Source organism: Bos indicus x Bos taurus, chromosome 2, assembly GCF_003369695.1.
Source record: "Bos indicus x Bos taurus breed Angus x Brahman F1 hybrid chromosome 2, Bos_hybrid_MaternalHap_v2.0, whole genome shotgun sequence".
NCBI classification, from domain to species: Eukaryota; Metazoa; Chordata; class Mammalia; order Artiodactyla; family Bovidae; genus Bos; species Bos indicus x Bos taurus.
The window spans coordinates 76,781,326-76,804,909 of record NC_040077.1 but is presented as its reverse complement, the minus strand read 5'-3'; the positions used below and the strand labels follow the sequence as shown (position 1 = coordinate 76,804,909).

At 38.9% G+C, this 23,584-nt stretch overlaps 1 protein-coding gene across 1 annotated transcript in view; it reads right to left on the bottom strand.

Moving 5' to 3' along the window:
* Positions 1-23,584, bottom strand: part of CNTNAP5 (contactin associated protein like 5) — a 1,040,194-nt gene that overhangs the window by 42,752 nt on the left and 973,858 nt on the right. The window contains exon 21 of the mRNA XM_027562987.1: positions 19,413-19,500. Coding sequence (XP_027418788.1) covers positions 19,413-19,500 — 88 coding nt within the window. The remainder of the gene's footprint in view (positions 1-19,412; positions 19,501-23,584) is intronic.

Here is a 23,584-nt window from a genome sequence, read left to right as displayed (position 1 = left end):
CACCTCACAAACACACCAGAATCATGTCTGACCCACTGTCTGGGTCCATGGATCAGCCAAGCAGACACAAAGTTAACCATCATCTCCAATTTCTAAAGAAATCAACACATCCTCTAGCCTCCCTTAGCTGAAATTTCCTTTCCAACCTCACACAAAGGAAGAACTCTTACCAAGTATTAAAATTTCACAATAAGTCAATTACAAAGATGTGAGACGTATATAAATGGTACAAACAGAAGTTTTCAACCATAGAATAGATACCACCATGATCCTCTGATAAAGTTGATTGTAATGAAGTCCTGAGCAATCTTGAGACACAAAACTTATGACAGGGACAGACAGAGCACAGGGAACTGAGAAAGCTTGAAGTCCTGAGTCTTATTGGTGACCTCAAGTCTTTGGAGAGCCTTCTTCATCCCCCCTTTTAAATCCCTGGGCATGCCCAACACCATGAGTTCCATATGTCTTCAATCTGCCACATCTAAAGTAAAACTGAGAGCTTTAGGTGGCTTGTCATAAAAGTTCTAGGGGTTAGGAATTTGTGATCCAAGAGGCCTAAGGATTCTCAAAGCAATTATACTGCAGAATCCAGACCATGGTGAAAGTGGGTGACATGCATGCGTGTGTGCTGAGTCCTTTCAGTTTTACCCCAGTCTTTGAGATCCCATGGACTGTAGTCTGCCATGCTCCTCTGCCCATGGGATTTCCCAGGCAAGAACACTGGACGGGGCTTCCATTTCATCCTGCAAAGTATCTTCCTGATTCAGGGATTGAACCCATGTTTCCAGTGGCTCCTGAATTGGCAGAAGGATTCTTTACCACTGAGCCACCTGGGAAGCCCAAAGTGGGTGCCATGTGACTCAAAATCACACAGATTAAGAAAAAGAAAAAGCCGAAGAGTAGCCAGGATGCCCACATGCAGAAATGACAATATATTTCAAAACAAAACAATAATTCTCTGACAGTCCAGTGGCTGAGCACTTGTCTGCGGTGGGAAGAGTCAATGAACAGAACACAGTTATAGGAAACCAAGGATGTAGGCACGGTCCACAAATGGGTGCAAAGTACAAAGGACTGTGCCACCTATCGAGGTAGAGAGGGAAAGCTTAACATGAAAATGTTAAATATCATACAAATATACAAACTTCTGCTTAATATAATGATTGCATTCATGCCAGTATTTTAACTCAGAAGTGCATAAAGTTCAGTGTCCTTTTTCTTTTCTTCAGGTACTGAAAAGCATTTTTACTTACAGCCTAGGAGCTTGTCAATTTAGGTCAGAAAAATTGACTTTCAGTTGCCTTTGATTTTGTTTGTTTTGTTTTAATAGTGTGAAAAATGACTTTGACATTAGAATTTTTGAAAGACAAAGTTTATAAAATTTCCATATATCACAAAATCCTATAATGTTCAACATTAGAATAAACTTCAGAGAGCATCTGGTAGACCCTGACATTTCAAAGAGGATGAATTTCCAGCCAAGAGATTTTAAGCAGCTGCTGAATAACAACTCTTGTGATTTCAGACACTCCTCTGCTTCCAAGTCTACTCCCTGTTCCTACTCTGGTTGCTAATATAATCTCTTCATAGTACATATTACAAAAAAACTTTGGAATGTCATCCAGTGATTGTTTTTTATTTTGAATAATCTATATTTGAGGCTTAGCAAGGTAAAGTGCAGCAGCATGTTTTCCTGCTCAGAGATACACATAGGTATGGTCTTCAAAAGAATAAATACAACCAGGAGTTCTTCAAAAGAATAAATACAACCAGGAGTTCTCTTTAAAAATGTCTTTGTATTGCCAAGGAGTGTGGTGAGAGTGCAAGGAACACAGCTCATATTGTAAGATTTCCTAAGTTGTTCCTGCTTTTCAAAGGCAGCAGTTTCCCTTCTAGACAAGTACCTAAGAAAATCTAAACCAGCTATTCAAATAGATGCATGTACATACATGTTCATAGTAGCACTATTTACAACAGCCAAAAGGTGGAAATAACTCAGTAGATTAATGGATAAATGCAAAGAGGTAAGACCATACAATGGAATATTATTCAATCATAAAAAGGAGTGAGGTATTAATACATGCTACAATGTTTCTGAGCCTCAAAAACTAGGCTAAGTGGAAAAAGTCAGACATAAAAGGTCACAAAATGATGTGATGCCATTTATTGGAAATATCCTGAATAGGTGAGTCAATATAGACAGAAAGCAGATGGTTAATTGCAAAGGGTAGGGAGGAAAGGGATATAGGGAGTAACTGATTGTTGGTTCAGGGGCAACTTTCTGGGTAATGTTTTCAAACTAGCCAGAGGTAATGGTTGTGCAATATTGTAAATGTATTAAATACCTCTGTAGACTTTAAAATAATTAACTTTATGTTATGTGAATTTTACTTCAATAAAAAAATAGAGAGAGAAGGTGAGAAGATGGTCTATTGATGATTCAACTTGGCTAGACCACAATACTGCTGCTACTGCTACTGCCAAGTCATTTCAGTCGTGTCCTACTCTATTGTTCAATCAAATACTAATTCAGATGTTGATGTGAAAGTATGTTGTCGATGTGAATAAAATCCACAATCAGTGGACTGATTGTCCTAGATAATCTGGATTGGTCTGATGCAATCAGCTACAAGGCTTTATGGACAGAGGGGCTCTTCAGGCTCTCTGAAGTATTGCTTGTTGTTTGTCTCTTTTATATGTAGTAGTGTGTGTGTGGGCTTCTCTTGTGACTCAGCAGGTAAAGAATCCGCCTGCAATGCAGAAGACCTGGGTTTGATCCCTGGGCTGGGAAGATCCCCTGGAGAAGGGAAAGGCTACACAGTCAGGTATTCTGGCCTCAAGAATTCCATGGACTGTATAGTCCATGGGGTTGTAAAGAGTTGGACACAACTGAGCAACTTTCACCCAGTGTGTATATGTTAATCCCAAACTCCTAATTTACTCTCCCCACCCCACCCCCACAGGGAACTATACACAATATCATATAATAACCTATATTGGAAAAGGATTTGAAAATTATACACACACACATTTACTTCTCCAGGGGATCTTCCTGACCCAGGGATCTACCCTGGGTCTCCCACATTCCTGGCAGATTCTTTACCATCTGAGCCACCAGGGAAGGCCCATATATATACACACATATATATAAGCACTTTTCTGTTCATTAGAAACTAACACACTGTATTTGGACTTCATTTTTAAAACATGAGGGGAAAAAAAGAAAATAAAGGATTCCTAAGTCAGACAGTACTTGGTCCACCTCATGCAAAGAGTTGACTCATTAGAAAAGACTCTGATGCTGGGAGGGACTGGGGGCAGGAGGAGAAGGGGATGACAGAGGATGAGATGGCTGGATGGCATCACCGACTCGATGGACGTGAGTCTGAGTGAACTCCGGGAGTTGGTGATGGACAGGGAGGCCTGGCATGCTGCAATTCATGGCGTCACAAAGAGTCAAACACGACTGAGCGACTGAACTGAACTGAACTGAAGTCAGACAGGGAAAGACAAATATGATATTACTTATATGTGGAATCTTAAAAAAATGGTAAAAGTGAACTTATTACAAAATAGAGTCACAGATGTAGAAAACAAACTTATGATTACCAAGGGAGAAATGTGGGGAGGGATAAACTGGGATATTGGGATTGACATTATACACTTCTATATATAAAACAGATAACAATAAGGACCTACTGTATAGCACAGGGAACTCTATTCAATAGTCTGTGATGATCTATATGGGAATTGAACCTAAAAAAAAGAGTGAATGTATGTATATGAATAACTAATTCACTTTGCTGTACAGCAGAAACTAGCACAGCATTGTAAATCAACTATACTCCAATAAATATTAATTAGAAAACAATTCCTCTGGTGGTTAGCCCATGTCTGACAGTTCCAGCTGCACTTTCTGATGGCCCACCTTGTGTCAGACTTCCATAATCATCTGAACCAATTATTTGCAATGAATCTCAATGTATTCTCTCTCACAAGTAGGCTTCACTGGTGGAATCCCAACTGATACAAGCAGATTCTAAATTTGAAGATTTGTCATTCAAAGGCCTTTGCTTTCTCTTAACCAGTTTTGCAACAATTCCCTCATAAAGATAGAAATCCTAGAGAAAGAGGAAATATTTCCAATCATTGTACTCTAGAACTTCAATCACCTGTAGGCATTGGAGAAATAAATGTTATGATGGGGTGGGATTATGACAGGTAGACAAGGAAATCCCTACAGCTGGGGTCAAGAATGATCACTGGAAAACAAACCCCCAAAATAAATAAATAAATAAGACTTGAAAGAACATTTCCCCAGCAGACCATTAGACCCATCCATCCTCCTTCCCAGATTGACTTTCAGAACCACTCACCCTCCAAGAGGGAGATTGGAAAAGTCTTTCTTAGGAAATATGCTTATTCCAAGAAGAATGACTCAAAGATGAAATTGGAGTTTTTTCTATTAAAGACTCAGTGCAGCCTTTCATGCAGCCCCCAATCAATGCATTATAACCACTCCATTCTTAAATACAAGCAGATAGCTCAGGGTCATCAAAAATGTGATGAAATCTAATAGGAGTGAGAAAGACCAACAGACACAACAGAAAAAGCAACTAAGGGAAAACAACTATGCAGAAATAAGCAAAAGAAAGGTAGATATGCATGCACAGATTGTTAAATATACTGAAAGTGATATGAAAAGATAATTCAACCTTGAAACCTCATGTTTATATCCAGGAGCTAAGCTGTTTGCCACATATAAAAGTTTTATTCACACCTTTCAAGAATCACCCTACTAACACATGTATCCAAAGGCTCCCACCTCCCACAACACAGCAAAGTAACCGCCACAGGACCGGAGATAATGTGAACTTCTGCTGGACTGGAAGATACAAATGAGATTTGGTGTTCAGAGATCTGGAGAAACTGATGCAATGTGCATTTGAGACACTTTCTAGTGGAAAAACACTCTTGCTTGACATAGCTAGAAATGATTTGTTTATAAACAAGGAAGGGCCTGATCTTACACTCAAGATCAGTAGGGGAACAGTATTCTGGCTAAAGGTGGTTTTACTTTTGTATACATTAATCCCAAAGTCCTAATTTATCCTTCCTCCCATTGAAAGTGAAAGTGAAAGTTGCTCAGTCATGTCCAACTCTTTGTGACTCCATGGACTGTACAGTCCATGGAATTCTCCAGGCCAGAATATTGGAGTGGGTAGCCTTTCCCCTTCTCCAGAGGATCTTTCCAACCCAGGGATCAAATCCAGGTCCCCTGCATTGCAGGCAGATTCTTTACCAGCTGAGCCACAAGGGAACCCCTTCCTCCCATTATCCCCCTTTGATGACCATAAGTTTGTTCTACGCCTGTGAGTCTGTTTCTGTTTCATAAATAAATTCCTCTGTGTCATATTTTAGACTCCACATATAAGCATATCAAATGATACTTGTTTTCCTTTTCTGACTTACTTCGCTTGGTATGATAATCTCTAGGTCCATCCATGTTGTTTGAAATGGCACTATGCCATTCCTTTTTTACAGTTGAATAATATTCTGCTGTCTAAATGTACTACATCTTATGTATCCATTTCTCTATTGATGGACATTTAGGTTGCTTCTGTGTCTTAGCTATTGTAAATAATGCTGCTGTGTACATTGGGGTGCATGTAGATGGTCTTATATTTGATTTTTCTTCTTAATGTTCTTAGAATCTAATTTCCACGAGTTAGAGTTCCATTGTTTTATTATTTCTGCTTGTGAGCAACTTTATGTCCCTACCTAGTCCCCTGGATTTTTTCAGGGCAGAAATAACCACATGCCCTTCTCCAGTCATCTCAGCACATCTAGCTACTGGAATATGCATCCCAGCAGAGGCTTGGCAAGTGTCAGCTGATAGACTGATGGGTTAACTCTCACACCTCCTCCAGTCTCCCTTGAGTTGACCTAGGGCACACCTGCTGGGATGGCGGCAGCTGAGCTCAGTTGTGACTGTGAAAAACAAGAGCTTCAGTTGCTCATCTGGTATTTGCCAACCACTGGGTCCAGTTCCATTACTCCACTCAAAACCCCTAAACTAAGTGTGGTTTAGGGAGACCGAGTGCCCAGTGTTGTCCAAGATGGTTTCATTTTTAGCACTGATAATCCCACGTCCCTGGAAATGACTGAGTCTTTGGCCAACCATTCTGAAAACAGGCAATCTGTCTGTAATACACTAATCAAAAGAGCTGTGTTTGTAAAATACACACAGAAAACAGAGCACAAAGACTTGTACTACTAGATGGTAGTGATAAAAATGTGGATAACAGCACATCTCTGCCTTCAAAGACTGTAGTTAACCCCAGGGAAACAGTTATACCCAGAGATAAGAAATACAAGTCTGGGGATTGTGAGCAAACCCAGGGCAGGGAAGACATCCTACAAAGTAGTGGACTGGTCTGTGGCTCTTCTCCCCGTACTGGATGATAAGCATTTCACAAATCCCAAAGCAGCTGAGCAGGCCTGGGGTGTTGGCTTAAAGGAGGAATACAAACTATCAGCTTTATAATCCATTGTAACATGCCCTGAGTGGGTAAACATGGGCTCAGGCTTGATCAGAATGGTTTAATTTCCCTCTGCAATGACTACACAGCTACCACTTTTTCTATTCTCTTGTGCTTACCTTTCCGGTCTACCTTATACTTCAACCCACCCACCCAGTAAATTACCTAGTTCTTCCAACTCTTGTTTTAAATTTCACTGTTATTCCCTTATTTTGTTCTTTCCCACTCAGAGGATGGGTTTTAGCATAACCTCCACATCAGTCTCTCCATCCTGCCCACATTTGACCTGTTACCCACAAAAGAACCAAAGAACCAACAGCAGCTCTGGCCATGAGACTTCCCTTAGATGGCTTCTCCCATCTATGTAATGAATTCTGGACTCCTTTGCAGAGCCCTGAAGATTCTTGGGAATATGGTCCCAAGTGAACTTTCCTCTTTTCCATTCCTCTCTTCTCCATGGCATAAACAAGACCATCTGAAGATAGCCTCTTCACTGTTCCTAGCATACTATTTCTGTCTCCCTGCTGTCTTCTTTGGTCTATACCATCTATAATCTAAGCTATGGTTTTTCCAGTAGTCATGTATGGATGTGAGAGTTGGACCATAAAGAAGGCTGAGAGTCAAAGACTTGATACTTGCAAATTGTGGTCCTGAAGACTCTTGAGAGTCCCTTGGAAAGCAAAGAGATCCAACCAGTCAATCCTAAAGGAAATCACCCTGAATATTCATTGGAAGTACTGATGCTGAAGCTCCAATACTTTGGCCACCTGGCATGAAGAACTAAATCTTTGTAAAATACTTTGATGCTGGAAAGATTGAGGGCAGGAGGAGAAGGTACAACAGAAGACGAGATGGTTGGATGGGATTACTGACTCAATGGACATGAGTTTGAGCAAACTCAGGGAGATAGTGAATGACAGGGAAGCCTGGAATGCTGCAGTCCATGGGTCACAAAGAGTTGGACATGAATTAGCGACTGAACAACAATCCATCTTTCCTTAGAACTCACTCCATCTCTTAAGACCACATCTGGCTTTGAGACCAGGGTAGGAGTTATCTCCTCCATGAGACTCTTCTGAATCATCTAAGCCAGAAATGTTCTCTCCCTCATAAGAATTCTAACTGCCCTTGATCTGCATAACACTTACCAAAATTACTCATATTGTAATTATTAAATGTGTCTTGTCTCCATAGATATGGATTTTATTACTTCAGGAACAATGATCCTTAGGCTATATCTCTTTAAAGTGTTCTGAGTTTCACTTAACATCTTTTTTTTTTTTTAATTTTTTTTAAATTTTATTTTATTTTTAAACTTTACATAATTGTATTAGTTTTGCCAAATATCAACATCTTGATTTGTACAAATAGTTTCTCAAATGGTATGCACTGAATGAGTTATCTGGGAATAATGCTAAGGAATCATTTTACCAATTTCAAACATTTAGATATTTTCTTTCAAGAAAGTTTTCACCTATGCAAAGCTTATACTCTATAGATATACATAGAGAAAATATACAGGAAAGGTAGAGCACATATCCAAGTTTGGGGGCAGATTCGAATAACCAGAAACTCCTCCTAAAGGATGAACTCAAACCAGGAATTTTCTCGATGTTCATGCTAATTTACTTATTTATCCTCCCAACAGGGAAGTCATCAATGTGCCTCTTTATCAAGGAAATAGTAGAGATCATTGGTATGTTAGCCACTGTTCTGAAATCTTGATTCTGATCACTGAGAATATCGTTGTGGAAATGAAATGGAAAAATACAGGGATTCAGATCAAATCTTTCCCAGAAGTGGATATCCTAAAATCACACCTGAGTGTAAAGGGGCTTCATGCTATTTTAATACTCCAAAAATTAAATCCCAATAGACTAAATGAATGGGGGCTTCCCAGGTGACACTAGTGGTAAAGAACCTACATGGTAATTCAGGAGTTGTAAGAGATGCAGTTTCAATCCCCTGGTCAGGAAGATCCCCTGGAGTAGAGCATGACAAGCCACTTCAGTGTTCATGCCTGGAGAACCCATGGACAAAGCAGCCTGGCAGGCTACAGTGCATAGGGTTGCAGAGAGTCGGACACAACTAAAGTGGCTTAGAACACACACACAGACTAAATGAATAACCAGTAACCAATGACTCTCTTTCTGCTTTGACTTCTTCTCTTTCTCCTTAAGAAAACAATCAGAATTCTAACCTATGCTGGCTCCACTTGTCCTTTTCAGCTTCTGACCCTTCCTGCCAAGCTTGGGATAGAGACCTAAAAGGCTGGTGCAGAGTTCATTAGTCTTAGCTTGGATCCTTTTCACTTCATTACCTTGTCAACACTGACATTTTTAACACGGGTCCAGATTCCCCAGGCAAAGGATAAACAAATCAATATAGTGCCATTGGCAAGAAAAAGGAATATCAGCCAAAGAAAATCAATAGGCAGCATGGCTATATTATCTCAAGAAAAATAGTTGCTGTTTTCAAATACCACCATGTGTCCAATGTGTCAGACACTTTACACACCCTATGTGTTATCTTTATAACAGATTGATTAAAAAATATTTCTATTCCTTTACAGATGAGGAAACTGGAGCTCAAAGAGGTGAACATAACAGTGATATAGCTAGTAATGACAATTATAGAGTTCAAGCTGCCAACTGTCTAATTCCAAACGCATTTTCTACATTTTCTACATCACAACCAGGCACCATTGTGACAAAAATACATTGTGTCTAAGGAACCTAGAGATTTTTACCCAAGATCTATTTGTAGCTGACTGTATAGTATGGAGCCCGTTAATAAGTAGTATAATGACCTTTCAGCTCCTTCAGCCGTAACATCTACATATTACACTTTTTTTTTTCCTTCAAGAGACATTATAGGAGTTTGGGGTTAGCAGATGCAAGCTTTTATAAAGAAAATGATAAACATGGCCCTTGCTACTATATAGCACAAAAAACTATATTCAATATTCTATTACAAATAATAATGGAAAAAATATGAAAAAAATAATGTATATATACATATATATAACTGAACCACTGTTCTTTATAGCAGAAATTAACATAATATTGTAAGTCATGTATATTTCAACAAATTTTTTAAAAAATAATTAAAAAAAACATTGTGAACACTTAATATGTGCCTGTAAATATGGTAGCAAGAAGGATAAAATCATAAATAAGATTCAGGTCCTCTCTTTGGAACTCCATGGTTACCTCATGCTGAGAGTGGGGAGGGGTGGAGGGGGTTGGCAACATCCTTAAAAGTCAGACTAGCCCCCACTTTCTGACTTACAGCTTTTTAGAGTCAGTCCCTACCATTCTCAGGATAAAACCTAGACTCTTAATATGGCTTGTGAGACTCACGGTGTTCTGGTTCTTGCTCACCTCTCTTGGCCCCATCATTTGTCCTCTTGCACTCTGATTCTCAGCTCCTGTGTCCAGAGATGCCACTTTTATTTATCTTTTGATCACCCAGGTAGAACTCACCTGGGTCCCTTCTCTGTTCATTCTCAACTTAGATTTCACTTCCTCCAAGGAAGTTTCAATGTCCCTTCTCCCTCTAGCATACCACACAGGTCACTCTGAGCTTACTTGTCTGCTTACTGGTCTATTTTCTCACTAGATTGTGAGTTCCTTGAGGGTACAGACTGTTCTTTACTTTCTGTATCAATAGTGCCTAGCTTGAGGTCTGGAAGACATTAGAGTCCAAGGTCATTCTTGAGAGAAAAGTATTTGGGTCAGATGGGATGACTTCTTATGCACTTATTACTGTTACTGCAAACATTTAATGAGTTTCCATTATGCCAGGCATCATATTAGCCACATTACCACTGAGTCTTCCAAATAGTAACAGACATTATTATAATAAATACCTACATTCCAATTGAGAAAAGTAAAGCTCAGAGAATTAAGTTATTTGTCCAGGTCAATTAGTCAGTATTAGACTTTGATTGGAATCGAGGGTGGATTCCAAAACCTTACCTACAATAAATATGCTATTCCCCCTCCAGAATTAAAGCCTGGCCCTAGAGTCTACTTTTAAGCCCATCATGGCTAAGGCTAGGGATACAAGGCTTTAATTTAGGAGCCCTCAACAGAAAACAGAGTGTGTTTTGTTTTGTTTTGTTTTGTTAATCTGGATTGTCTCATGTTATTTCTTAAAAACCAAAATAGGGCAGGACTGATTGGGAGTGCCAGATCCAGATCTCAATGTATGACTTTACATGCCAAGTCCACCCCTGGCTGCTTTTGTGACACTAGACAAGTCACTTAACCTCTGTGACACATTTTCCTCATCTATAATATATGAGTAATAATAGTACTTATCTTCTTGGGTTTTGGAGGAGAGAAAATTAGTTAACATAAGAGCTTAGCAATCTAAGTGTCCATGGTCAAATGAATGGATAAAGAAGGTGCAGTACATATATTTACAATGAAATATTTATTTTTGTTGTCATTTAGTCTCTAAGTCCCCATGGACAGAGGAGCCTGGTAGGTTATAGTCCTTTGCTAAGAGTCGGACACGACTGAGTGACTTCACTTTCACTTTTCACTTTCGTGCACTGGAAAAGGAAATGGCAACCCACTCCAGTGTTCTTGCCTGAAGAATCCCAGGGATGGAGGAGCCTGGTGGGCTGCCGTCTATGGGGTCGCACAGAGTCAGACACGACTGACATGACTTAGCAGCAGCAGCAGCAGCAGCAGTCTCTAAGTCAGGTCTGACCCTTTGCAACCCCATGAACTACAGCCCACCAGGATCCTCCATCCATGGGATTCTCCAGGCAAGAATACTGAAGTGGGTTGCCATTTCCTTCTCCAGGGGATCTTCCAGACCCAGGAATCAAACCCACATCTCCTGCATTGGCAGCCAGATTATTTATCACTGAGCCACCAGGGAAGCCTACAATAGAATATTACTCAGCCATAAAAAAAGAATGAAATAATGCCATCTGCAGCAACATGGATGGGACCTGAGATGATCTTACTAAGTGAAGTAAATCAGAGAAGAATAAATATATGTGATATCACTTACATGTGGAATCTTAAAAAAAATTGATATGAGTGAACTTTTTATAAAACAGAAATAGACTCACCAACATAGAAAACAAACATATTGTTACCAAAGGTGAAACAGGGGGGAAGGATGAATTTCAAATTTGAGATTAATAGATATAATATATAAAATAAATAAATAACAAGGACCTACTGTGTAGCATAGGGAACTATATTCAATATCTTGTAATAAACTCTAATAGAAAAGAATCTGAAAAATAATATGTATTATACATATATATATATATATGTTTGTGTGTGTATATATATATGTGTGTGTGTGTGTATGTGTGTATAATGGAGTAACTTTGCTGTACACCTGAAACTATCACAATGCTAAATTAACTATACTTCAGTTAAAGTGTTAGTCACTCAGTCATGTCCAACTCTTTGTGACCCCATGAACTGTTGCCTTCCAGGCTCCTCTTTTCCATGGGACTATCTGGGCAAGAATACTGGAGTAGGTTGACATTCTCTTCTCCAGGGAATCTTCCCAACCCAGGGATCAAACTCGGGTCTCCTGCATTTGAGACATTGCAGACAGGTTCTTTACCTGATGAGCCATCAGGAAAGCCCACACTTCAATTAAAAATAAGGTAAAAATAAGACATAAGAGTTTAGATCTAGCACAGAGCAGAGCATTATTAAGTAATAATAAGCAATGTTATTATTATTATTATTATTACTCTTTATATAACAGTCATGTCATTGGATTCTGGTAAACCGCACAAAATAGCCTTTGTTAACACAGTCAAGAGAAGACATATAAAGTTTGTTAAAAGACATATAAAGTTTGGATTTTGCTTTTATAAAAAAATGCACTTGACTTTTACAAAGAAAGACAAGCATGCAGTAGGTCTGGGTTCTGATCATGCACTCATTCCTTTAAAATGTAAAATAAAATTACATTTTTCAATCAGGAGATAACACACATTCCTGTTCCATGAGGTGAACTAAATCATCTATTGCATATCCCATATTTTCTTCATATTCCATGAATAAAAGTGAAGTTCATTATTTTTAAAAGAAACAGAAACAAATCCCCTGCAGCCCAGCTGTGATTCAGTGTTGGTTATCTTTAAGTTAGAAAGAATAAGATGGGTATTTAGGAAGTTGGAATGATTACTGAAATATGATATTTCTAGATCTTTTAAAACACTTCATTCACAGAGAGTTCAGATTAGATTAACCTGAATTTTTTTCTTTCTTGGGGAAACTATCATTAACCAAATTTTGGATATAATATGAGACAATTACCCACAATATCAGAATTTGAATCAGGAAGGACTGTGCTTTGGAGGGGCTGTGGTTTGGAGATCTTTATATTTGCTAAAGAACTGCTGCTGCTGCCGCTGCTAAGTCGCTTCAGTCGTGTCTGACTCTGTGCGACCCCATAGATGGCAGCCCATCAGGCTCCCCCGTACCTGGGATTCTCCAGGCAAGAATACTGGAGTGGGTTGCCATTTCCTTCTCCAGGCTAAAGAACTAGGAATGGCCAAAAACAAAGTGAAATATTATTTAATAAACCTATGCTTTCAAAATGAAATAATTTTTTCCAGGAGTCTCTTTGAAAGCTACAAACTTGTTACAAAGAAGATAACAAGCATTTCTTAAAAGAGGGACTCTCAACTATTCTTTTTTTGTTGCAACACACTGGGATTGTTGCAACACACTTGGACTGTTGTTTGATGTATACAAACACAATGCAGTTCCCAAATTATGCACAACTCCAAGTCTATCTCTCCTGGTGAAAAGAGGTAGCAGAATGTGGATGAAGAAACCAATGCTATTACTGGATTATTCTTGATTCCTCCTCTCTAGCAAGAATACTTTGGCTTCCTTTTGAGAAATAAGCATCTCCTTGTTCTTAATATGCGTGGTTGATATTGACCTGAACCCTTCACCCATCCAGAGCACAGTCGGGTGCATAATCCGATCACGAACACCCAGTGCATTCCCAATCCCTTGGACACTGTCATCATTTGCAACTGTCACTTGACACAAATTGCTCCTTTGAGATTCAATCCAGAATTTTTTCTGGAAATTTTAGAAAGGAGAGGCTTTCTTTCCACCAGGGCTGTTGAAATAATAGTCATGAAGCATGGAACTGCTGATTCAACTTTTGTTACCATTGAAATTCTGCCTGAGAATAAAGCCCCATAGAGAGGTAAAGAGGGTAAGAGGTGGAAAGAGAACAGACAGACAGATAGATAAAGGCTGCATCACAGTCACATTTGAACTCCTGAACCCAGCTGTGCCTGAAGCAAAACTTACACTCTGAAGCTTCCATTTTCACCAATTATCTTACAGTCACTATTTAAACTGGTTAAAGCTGATATACCATTAAAACAGTCTTAACTCACTCCCATCTTCAAGGCTCACCATGGTTCAGAATTGCTCTTTTAGAACGCATTTGAGTCCATTTTGGAAGTTACCTTTATAACAACTTTTCTAGACTCATTAAAATAAAACTAGAAACAAAGCAAAACACAGTTATCCTCTATTTTGCCATGATCTTCAAAAATCAAAAGATTCTAACATGTATGGAGCATGTGCTAAATATCAAATACTTCAAATACTTTGTATATAGTGTCTTATGGAATGCTTACTTAAATCTATGAATTAAATGCTACCATCCTCATTTTACTGACAAGGGACTATAGACAGATTTGACACTTCACAATGGTCATACAACAGTAAGAAAGCCAAACATGAGTTAGTCTCTAAAAAGCTGCGCATGCTTCACTCTGTAATTTTGCTTTTAAATTTAATATCATTTGCACCAGTTTTGAATCAGATGGAGGGCCCAACTATTTAGAAAATTTAAAAAAAAAAAGAGTACAGTCTTACAAAACAAGTACTTTGAAATAGCCACCTTTCCTTTATATGCATAAATTTTGCTGCATTGTCTAAAAATGGCAGCCATAACTCCACCTACAAAATGCTTGAGAAATGATTTAACGTGAGCACAATCACAAATTCAGACAACAATGCTCTGATATTGCAGAAAACACAGTAGGTGTGATGTTCAAAACTGAGGGATTTGGGAGAGTCAAAGAATCCTGTTCTCCAGACACAATCAGAATTCACTTCATATGGACAAGCTCAAAGCACAGGCAAGTACTCACAGCTAGCCCTGCAATTCCTAGATTAACTGGACTTTTGCAGATTGAGAAGGAATTCTTCCAATTTCTACATGGCTTCTTAAGGCCAAGTGAATTTTGAAGCTACCTGGGCAAACAGGCATCAAAGCAGAAGAATAATGTCTCTGCCAACTGTGAGGTTTAGCCTACCAAACTGGCAAGTAGGCAAAAGAAATTGATAAATGAATAATCTTGTAAGTATGCCCTGAGTGCAATTAGCATTTGAATGTCTATGTGGAATCTGGCAGCTACAGTTTAAAAACAGTATACAATTCCTTTCCATATAAGCTTGAAGATGTTTCTATATTTTAAAAAGTAATGGCTTCTTAAATCTGCAGTATAGTAAGAGTCTCCACTCAGGAAGAAAATAATAATAATGATAATAATAAGTTCATTCATTTTTAGCTTCAATGCTATATATATATATATATATATATATATAAACTTTGCCATTAAATTTAATTATATACTCTGGAACAGTAAATTAAGAGAAACCAGGACTAAAAAACATAAAACAAAAATAAAAAGCAAACAAAAAATGTACAGTTCCTTTTAGAAGTTTCATACTTACTAAATTTCTAAATCTGACTGAATGTTCCTGCACCAATGCTAAATTGGATAGACATAGAAACATACAGGTAATTCACACTATCTGAATCTAAGGAATGCAGTTCTATATTTCTAAAGAGTTCAGTAATTTTTCAAAAAGATGATCTTGTTCAAAAGGGTGACTTCCCTAAATAAACAGATTTTTTTTCTTTTTAATGCTATTTTCCCTTCAATCTATTCATGTAATAGACCAGAAACAAGAAGTTTTTTTTCTTAAAAGTCAAAGAATGTCAGTAAACAAAGGAACAAAGCTAACAACAGCCCATGATTTACCAGGGGTAAACACACACAATGCAATTTTAACGTCAATGATTACGTCTTCTATTTTCCTCTATATCACAGGAATTTTCAGGAAAGACATGCTTACTCATCTTGTTATCTATATAGCACATATCATGTAGAACCATCATTGGTGCTAAATAAATACCTTCTAGAATGATGAATTTGCCCTTTCTCTTAAAGAAAGAAAATGAATACATGAGTTGCTTTACAATGGAATGCTATTACTGAGGAAAACTGGAACAGATTTGCTATACTTACTTGCCTTTGGTATATACTATGAAAAAATGCCTGCAAATACTTGTTTTAGATTTGAAAATGTCCAACACAATGCTAGACATTTCTAAAGTTGTGGAGTAGGGTTGCATTTGTTATAAATACTACATACCCATTTCTGCACCATCCCTACCTACAGCAAATATTCCTACTCCAAGTTCTTTCTGATGCATGAGACTTCCTTTCAAAAGGTCTGCAGGACAGATGTCCCTTCTTAATAATGAACCTAATGTTCATATCATCTTCTCTCACCTCTAGATACAGACCTTTCAAAGACCAGAAGTATGGAGGTTAATTATGGATCCAAATGCTCTGCTCTACTTGTAGCCATTTGGATGGGAAGAAAGGTGGGCAGGCAGGGGTTTTCCACACTTGGTCCAGTGAAGACATTTTATTGGATACTCTTCCTCAACAATAACCTAATCTTTTCTAAAACAAAATGACAAGCTGGCCCGCAATAATTTAGTGCGTGCTCAGTTGCTCAGTCATGGCCAACTCTTTGCCACCACAGGGACTGTAGCCCACCAGGCTCCTTTGTTCATGGAATTTCTCAAGCAAGAATAATGGAGTGGGTTGCTGTTTCCTACTGCAAGGGATCTTCCCAACCTAGGGATTGAACCCACATCTCCTTCATCTTCTGCACTGGCAGACAGATTCTTACCCACTGAGCCACCCAGCAAGATAATTTAGTACAAGGTACAGTAATTTAGTAACTCGCTTTAAATTTTCTTCCTTTAAGTCTTACATATTAGGGGTTTAGTTCAAAAGACAAAAATGCCATAGGAATGTCATACACAGTGTCAAGATTAACGGAAAGAAATTTTAAATAAGAGGATGTTTTTAGAGCTGCCATTGCAAAGCAGGTAACACAAAAACAGCCCAAGCTTGGTGAGCCTACAACCCTAGGAATCTCTCCTCTCAAAATTCTTCTGAAATGTGGATTCAGTGGCTCAAGATAAATTTAGGTATGAGGGGACATGTAATATACTAGATACTCAAAAAAGTAATTCTGCTTCATTAAAACCAAACAACACATTTTTAATATTTTGTTAAGCTACAGGAAACAAAGAAGGATCCTAAGCTTGGGGAAGATTTTAGGGGAAAGAAACGCAAAACCAAGACAGTAAGTCATCAGCCAACATTAAGTTTGCATCCAGGAGAGTACCGGAATCATCTTGAAGAACAGGAGTCCTGGCCTCGACCTGTTACTAAGTGAAGATAGTCAACTTAAAATATTCACATTGAAACCAGTGAAAATGGACAAGAAAAATAAAATCACCTAACAGAAAAAAGAATAAGTCTGAGGTTTATCTAGTGCAGGTCAAAGCTAATTGAGTAGAGAGAATAAGAAAGAAGCATTAAAGAGATGCTGAGAATTTTTGAGAGCTAATGAATAGATACATATGAATAATACATATGAACTAGATACACAGAAACTAATGAAGAAATACAAGAAACATAAACATATCAACTAAGAGAATTAAATAGAAGTCTACAATCAGACATATGGTAATAAAACTATCAAACACCAAATTTAAAGAAATGACCTTAAAAATAGGTTTAGGGTGTTGGGTGTGGGGGTGGTCAGTGTATTTTCAAAGACAGGACAGACTGACAGCCAGCTTTTCAACAGTCACATCAGATGATGGAAGAGTAGAGTCCAGTGATGTGCTGGTGAGGGTTTAACCTGGCTGCCAAGGACCCCAAGGACCCTGATTTGTAGCATTTCTGAGATACATGGAATAGAAACTCCTAGGTTGGCCAATTTCAAACTACCATTGTGAAATCACCACATGCAGAATTGCGCAGGGATATGTATAACAGGTTCTTATGAGCCAGTGTGAGCGGGTCCATCACACCCACGAATAAATCCTTAAGATATAAGGGAAAGATGTCCTTCAATGTTGAATTACATGTCTAGCAAAATTGTCTTCCAGGAATAAAGGTGTAAAATGAAAGACTTATTTTCAGATAAAGGACCACTTATACAGAAAAAAATTCAAAAGAATTTACATCAGAAAGAAGGAAATTAAATCTGGCAGAAAGTAAAAGGTTTTGGAACAACAAATTAATGACTACACTGGTAAGTCAAAAAAGCAGTGTCTATATAAAGTAATAATTATTATTAGTAGGAGGGGAAATAGAATAAGAAATAAACATAAAATTCAACCTACAAGTTGGTCAGTGTTGATTGGCTCATTCAACTGTCATTTTGGAAGGTAAAACTGACATTTTCCAGACCTAATAGCAGATAGATTTCTGGATGCACATTATGTTCTGGAAACTAGATACAATGTATGGATCTGGAAGGCTGTAGTGGGACAGGAGTCATTTTTTCTGCCTTTTCAGCTTTTTCTACTGGCCAGCAAAGTCATGGTAACTTGAAGTCTTTTCTCTGCCGCCATTTTAAAGGAGTTTTCCACCTATTGGATGCTAACACACAGCACTGCATCAGTGACTGCTTGGTAGTTAAGGGCTTCCCATTCATCAGCTCAGAACTGCTGGGGAGTCACTCAAAAAGACTAACAGGAATGCACTCTATAAGTGCTGTCACAATTTTGTAAGCAAGTTATTTCCTGAGTTAAATACATTCCTGCTTAAAATGTTTCCAGTTATGAATGTTTTCTGCACTGTGTTGTGACTGAGAGAATAGAAAAGAACATGCTAGAATCACAGGAAAAGTTGAGCAATTAGAAAATAAAGAGGCAGAAACAAACCCAACCACCCAAAGAACCCAAAAATGCACAGGGGCTTACATTTGCCAATTTATAAAACAGAAGATGGCCAGATTGAATGAAAATGCAATATTTGTTTGTCTACTCTCCACAAGATCCTATATAAGGCTCAAAAAAAAACAAAGAAAAAAAAGACTGAAAGGGAAAATAAGGAAAATGATAAACCATAAGCCAGGCAAATACTAACTAAAGCACAACTGAATTAGCTATATTAATAACAGACAAACTAAAGTACAGAGACATTAAAATTAAAAAATATTACTTCAGTGTGAAAAAACGTTCATCAAGAAGATACAAAAATTTCAATCTTGCTTACACCTGATAAAAGTCATCATTTCATATAAAATGAAAATTGACAGAACTCCCTGTAGAATAAAAAAAAGCATCCATTATTGTCGTAGGACAATCTTTTGAATTTTTGATGAATTAGGAAAGAGATTAAGGATTTATAGAGTTAAATAATTGGGTTGTAAATCCTTAATTTCTTTAAGTGAAATTTATGTGAATTTAACTAAAAAAATTGAGTAAACATTGTAAATAGAAATTAAGTAAAAAATAATTATTTTAGTGAATTGCTCTGTTCATTTATGTTACTCAAGATTCTATAAAGTAGATGTAAATGCTGGTTTCTGCTCCCTCCACACACGCTTTCCTGTCTCCACAGGACTCTTGGTCCTACGTGTTGGATATTATCTAGATCTTGTTGCTTTTCCCTGAAGAAAGTTATTTATTATTTATTTTATCAAGGCCAGAAAGACATGGACTAGAAGAGCAAACCTGTGACTTTGCCCAAGGTGAGGGACCTCATAGCCCTGAACTCGACTTCTGGGGAGAAGTTATAACTGAGTCGGAGTTGTTGATCCATCTGCAAGAAAACAGAAAACAGAAGAGGCATCAGCAGAGGTCCTCACATCCAAGGCGTAAAACACTCCTGTCTGAAAATAGCTGGAAAACACAGGCAGGGCAGACACCTCTCTGGGATTTTTCTCCCTGGAGAAATGAGAAATGTCTCACTAATTCTCCCACAATGCACATAAAATAACCCTTTCTTTCTTTATTGGTGAAATAAAGGCTTTCACACAAGTCTTCTCCCTGGGAAATTCTGTACAGCTTTTGACAGGTATTTATCTCCCCACTGAGATTTTCTCACCAAATTCTTTGCTGCAAAGAAGCAAACAAATGAAGCCTTTTAGGAAGGACCCTGCAGGATTAACAAGAAGAGGAAAGCAGGTTTTCATTTCCAACTCTCCCTCCTCCCCATTTGGTCCTTAAAACCTTTACCTCCTCCTTTGCTCCAACTGACCTGGCCTTAGTCAGGTGTGCCCTGGGGGATTTTCCTAAGAGAATATATTTCAGTTTGACAAAAGGTTTGAGTCTGGGAAGGGGAGACTAGCTGAACAGCTGCCACCAGCATGAGCAGCTGATAATTCCATTTTGCAGGTGAATAAAAGCCACCAGGGGGATTCTTTGGAACTTTATTTCTGAGATCATCCTTTAGGGAACCTTCCTTTCCACACACGTTAATTCCAGTTCCGTCTCTTTATTCTCTCCATTTCAAGGCATGGGTCCCCATCCATCCCTAGGTTTTTCTTTCTAGTCAAAGCCTACCATTTTTTCCAGGGTCTGTCACAGCTCATCTGTAGGAAGAGAAGACTAAGACCCCTTCAGCTGTGTGCCTGTCCCAGGGTTGCCTTTGGGGAGCAGCTGACTGGGAGCCTGGTATCCCTAGCTCCTACTGCTGGACCCTCCTTCTGCACCCACTCCAGCCCAGACAGACCCTCCTCCAGGAACCTCTGGGTCCTGAAGTAGTTTCTGCTGTGAAAAAAATAAGTGGCTATGACTTGTAGTATGTGATTGTAGGCTTTATTCCTTTTTCATACATGGAAATATGCTTTAATAATACTTGTTGTTTATTGAACACTTGGTATGTATGAGACATCATACTAAAGTATCTTTCAAAATGCATTCTTACCTAGAATACTGTGAAATAGACATTATTATCCCTCTAGTACAGATGGTGGAAATGATGTCACAGAGATCACAACTTTGGCCAATGCCACACAGCATTACATAGCAGGGACTCCTTGTCACATGGCCTGCCAACCACACAGTATGGCATTTACTTTACTTGTCCATGCCTCTCTAGATGTATGAGCAGCTGGTAGACAATCACTGTATGTTCTTATTTCTGAATTTCTACAAAATTCATTCAATAACCATTTGAGTATCTACTCTGTGCCAGACACTTTTCTAAGTTCTCCCATGCTCCCAGAGTTCATCTCCTCTAGGAAGCTCTCCTTGAAGCTTTAGTTAGATTAATTGATCCTATTCTCTGTTCTCATGGTACCTGCCCCCCGACCTCTAACCTTGCATTTAAGATGCTGTATTGTAATGACAGCAAGGAGATCAAACCATTCAACTCTAGAGAAAATCAACCCTGAATATGCATTGAAAGGACTGATGCTTAAGCTCCAATACTTTGGCCACCTGATGGGAAGAGCTGACTCATTGGAAAACACCCTGATACTGGGAAAGATTGAGGGCAAGAGAAGGAGATGACAGAGGAGGATTTCATTAGACGGTATCATTAACTCAGTGGATACCAGTTTGAGCAAACTCCAGGAGAAGGTGAAGGACAGGAAGCCTGGTGTGCTGCAACTTGTGGGGCTACAAATAATCGGACAGGATTTAATGAGTGAACTACAATTGTAATGATCTGTGTGCTCTCCCCATCTCATTTTTCTCCACTAAGCTATTGGCTCTTTGAAGATGTGGACATTTTATTGATACATGTTTTCTATATGGCCTATTACAATAACTGGAAAAGTAACTCCAAACAGATGTTTGCTGAATGAATAAATAGATATCCTGTGTTGATTCTCTTTCTATCTTGTGGGCTATGGAGCATCCAGTGCATCACCAGGATGCCTCTGGCTGCCCTGGTAGCCTCTACATCTTACATACAACACAGGGATTTTCATACGCGTGGTCCCCATCTGTAATCTTTTAATGCTCCGATTCAGTCCTGCCTTGAAGGAGTTTTCTCCCTGCCTTATCTCAGAACTCTCACCTGTTCTCTGGAATTGCCCCTTTCAGCAGGGGGCAGGGTTCCTCCTCTCATGATTTGTTACTTAGGTTGGAGAGGAGGCCAAAGTGAGTGGGAATTTCCTGCTGAGAAGAGAGCAGTAGGATTCTTAGAACTAAAGGCTGAGCTGAGATTTCTTTAGCTTCTGACTCTAACTTCTTCTCCAGGCTTCAAAGATCAAGTGATTCCCTCAACATTGTCACATTGTGTAGAAGACCTAATTGTTCTAGTACAGGAGTCATTCCTGATCTACTGTTATCCTTTATGGGAACTTACCTGGTCCTTTCCACTTTAATCAGATGATAAACAAGGGTGAGAAGGAGGTGAATGACACTCAATTATTTTGTTTCAGTTCGGTTCAGTTCAGTTGCTCAGTCCTGTCCGACTCCTTGCGACCTCAGGAGCCACAGCACACCAGGCCTCCTTATCCATCACAAACTGCTGGAGTCCACCCAAACTCATGTCCATTGAGTCGGTGATGCCATACAACAATCTCATCCTCTGTCGTCCCCCTCTTCTCCTGCCCTCAGTCTTTCCCAGCATCAGGATCTTTTCAAATGAGTCAGCTCTTCCCATCAGGTGGCCAAAGTACTGGAGCTTCAGCTTCAACATCAGTCCTTCCAATGAACACCCAGGACTGATCTTCTTTAGGATGGACTGTTTGGATCTCCTTGCAGTCCAAGGGACTCTCAAGGGTCTTTTCCAACACCACAGTTCAAAAGCATCAATTCTTCAGTGCTCAGATTTCTTTATAGTCCAACTCTCACATGACTACTGGAAAAATCATAGCCTTGACTAGATGGACCTTTGTTGACAAAGAAATGTCTCTGCTTTTTAATATGCTGTCTAGGTTTGTCATAACTTTCCTTCCAAGGAGCAAGTGTCTTTTAATTTCATGGCTGTAATCACCATCTGCAGTAATTTTGGAGCCCAAAAAAATAAAGTCAGCTGCTGTTTCCCCTGTTTCCCCATCTATTTCCCATGAAGTGATGGGACTGGATGCTATGATCTTAGTTTTCTGAATGTTGAGCTTTAAGCCAATTTTTTCACTCTCCTCTTTCACTTTCATCAAGAGGCTCTTTAGTTCTTCTTCACTTTCTGCCATAAGGGTGGTGTCATCTATATATCTGAGGTTATTGATATTTCTCCCAGCAATCTTGATTCCGGGTTGTGCTTCCTCCAGCCCAGCGTTTCTCATGACGTACTTGTTTAAGTATTAGATAAGGTATGGAGACAAAGGTACAATGAGTCAAAGAAGGCTTGGGATACTTTGGGAATGGATTCCAGTCCTTAAGTGGAGTGAGTGCACATGGGGGCACCCCTAGTACTGGCTCAGGTGCTGGGTTACCTATTTGAAAAGCTTAGCAAATGCACAGAGCAAAGGCAAAAGGCCAGGGGTGGAGGGGAGTGGGTAGTTACCATAAACATTTATTTCGAGGACATCGACTTTATGATAGGGGCTAGGCAATCATTGAAGTCTTCAGTGAGAAATACATTGTTTTGTTATACTTCTTTATGTTCATTCTATGTTTTAGTGTTGTTTTTCTTTTTAATTACTCTTGGTGAGGTGGTGAGAGAGTGAAGTATCACAATCTTTTCAAGCTTAGATGCCTAAAATTTGTAATCTGGCCTGGAGAAGGGCTTCCCTGGTGGCTCAGCTGGTAAAGTAGCTTTGTTGATCTTAGAACTGAGGATAGCAGTGGCCTTGTCAAGTCATTAAATGAGATTAAAAGAGATAGGAAAAGGAAGGAAATTGAACAAACCTTTTTCTTTTGAGTAAGCCCTAGACACCAGGCTTCATGCTTGGTCCTTTAGTTATGTTCTTGCTTTCCTATAATGGTTACCAGAACTGACTGAATTCAGC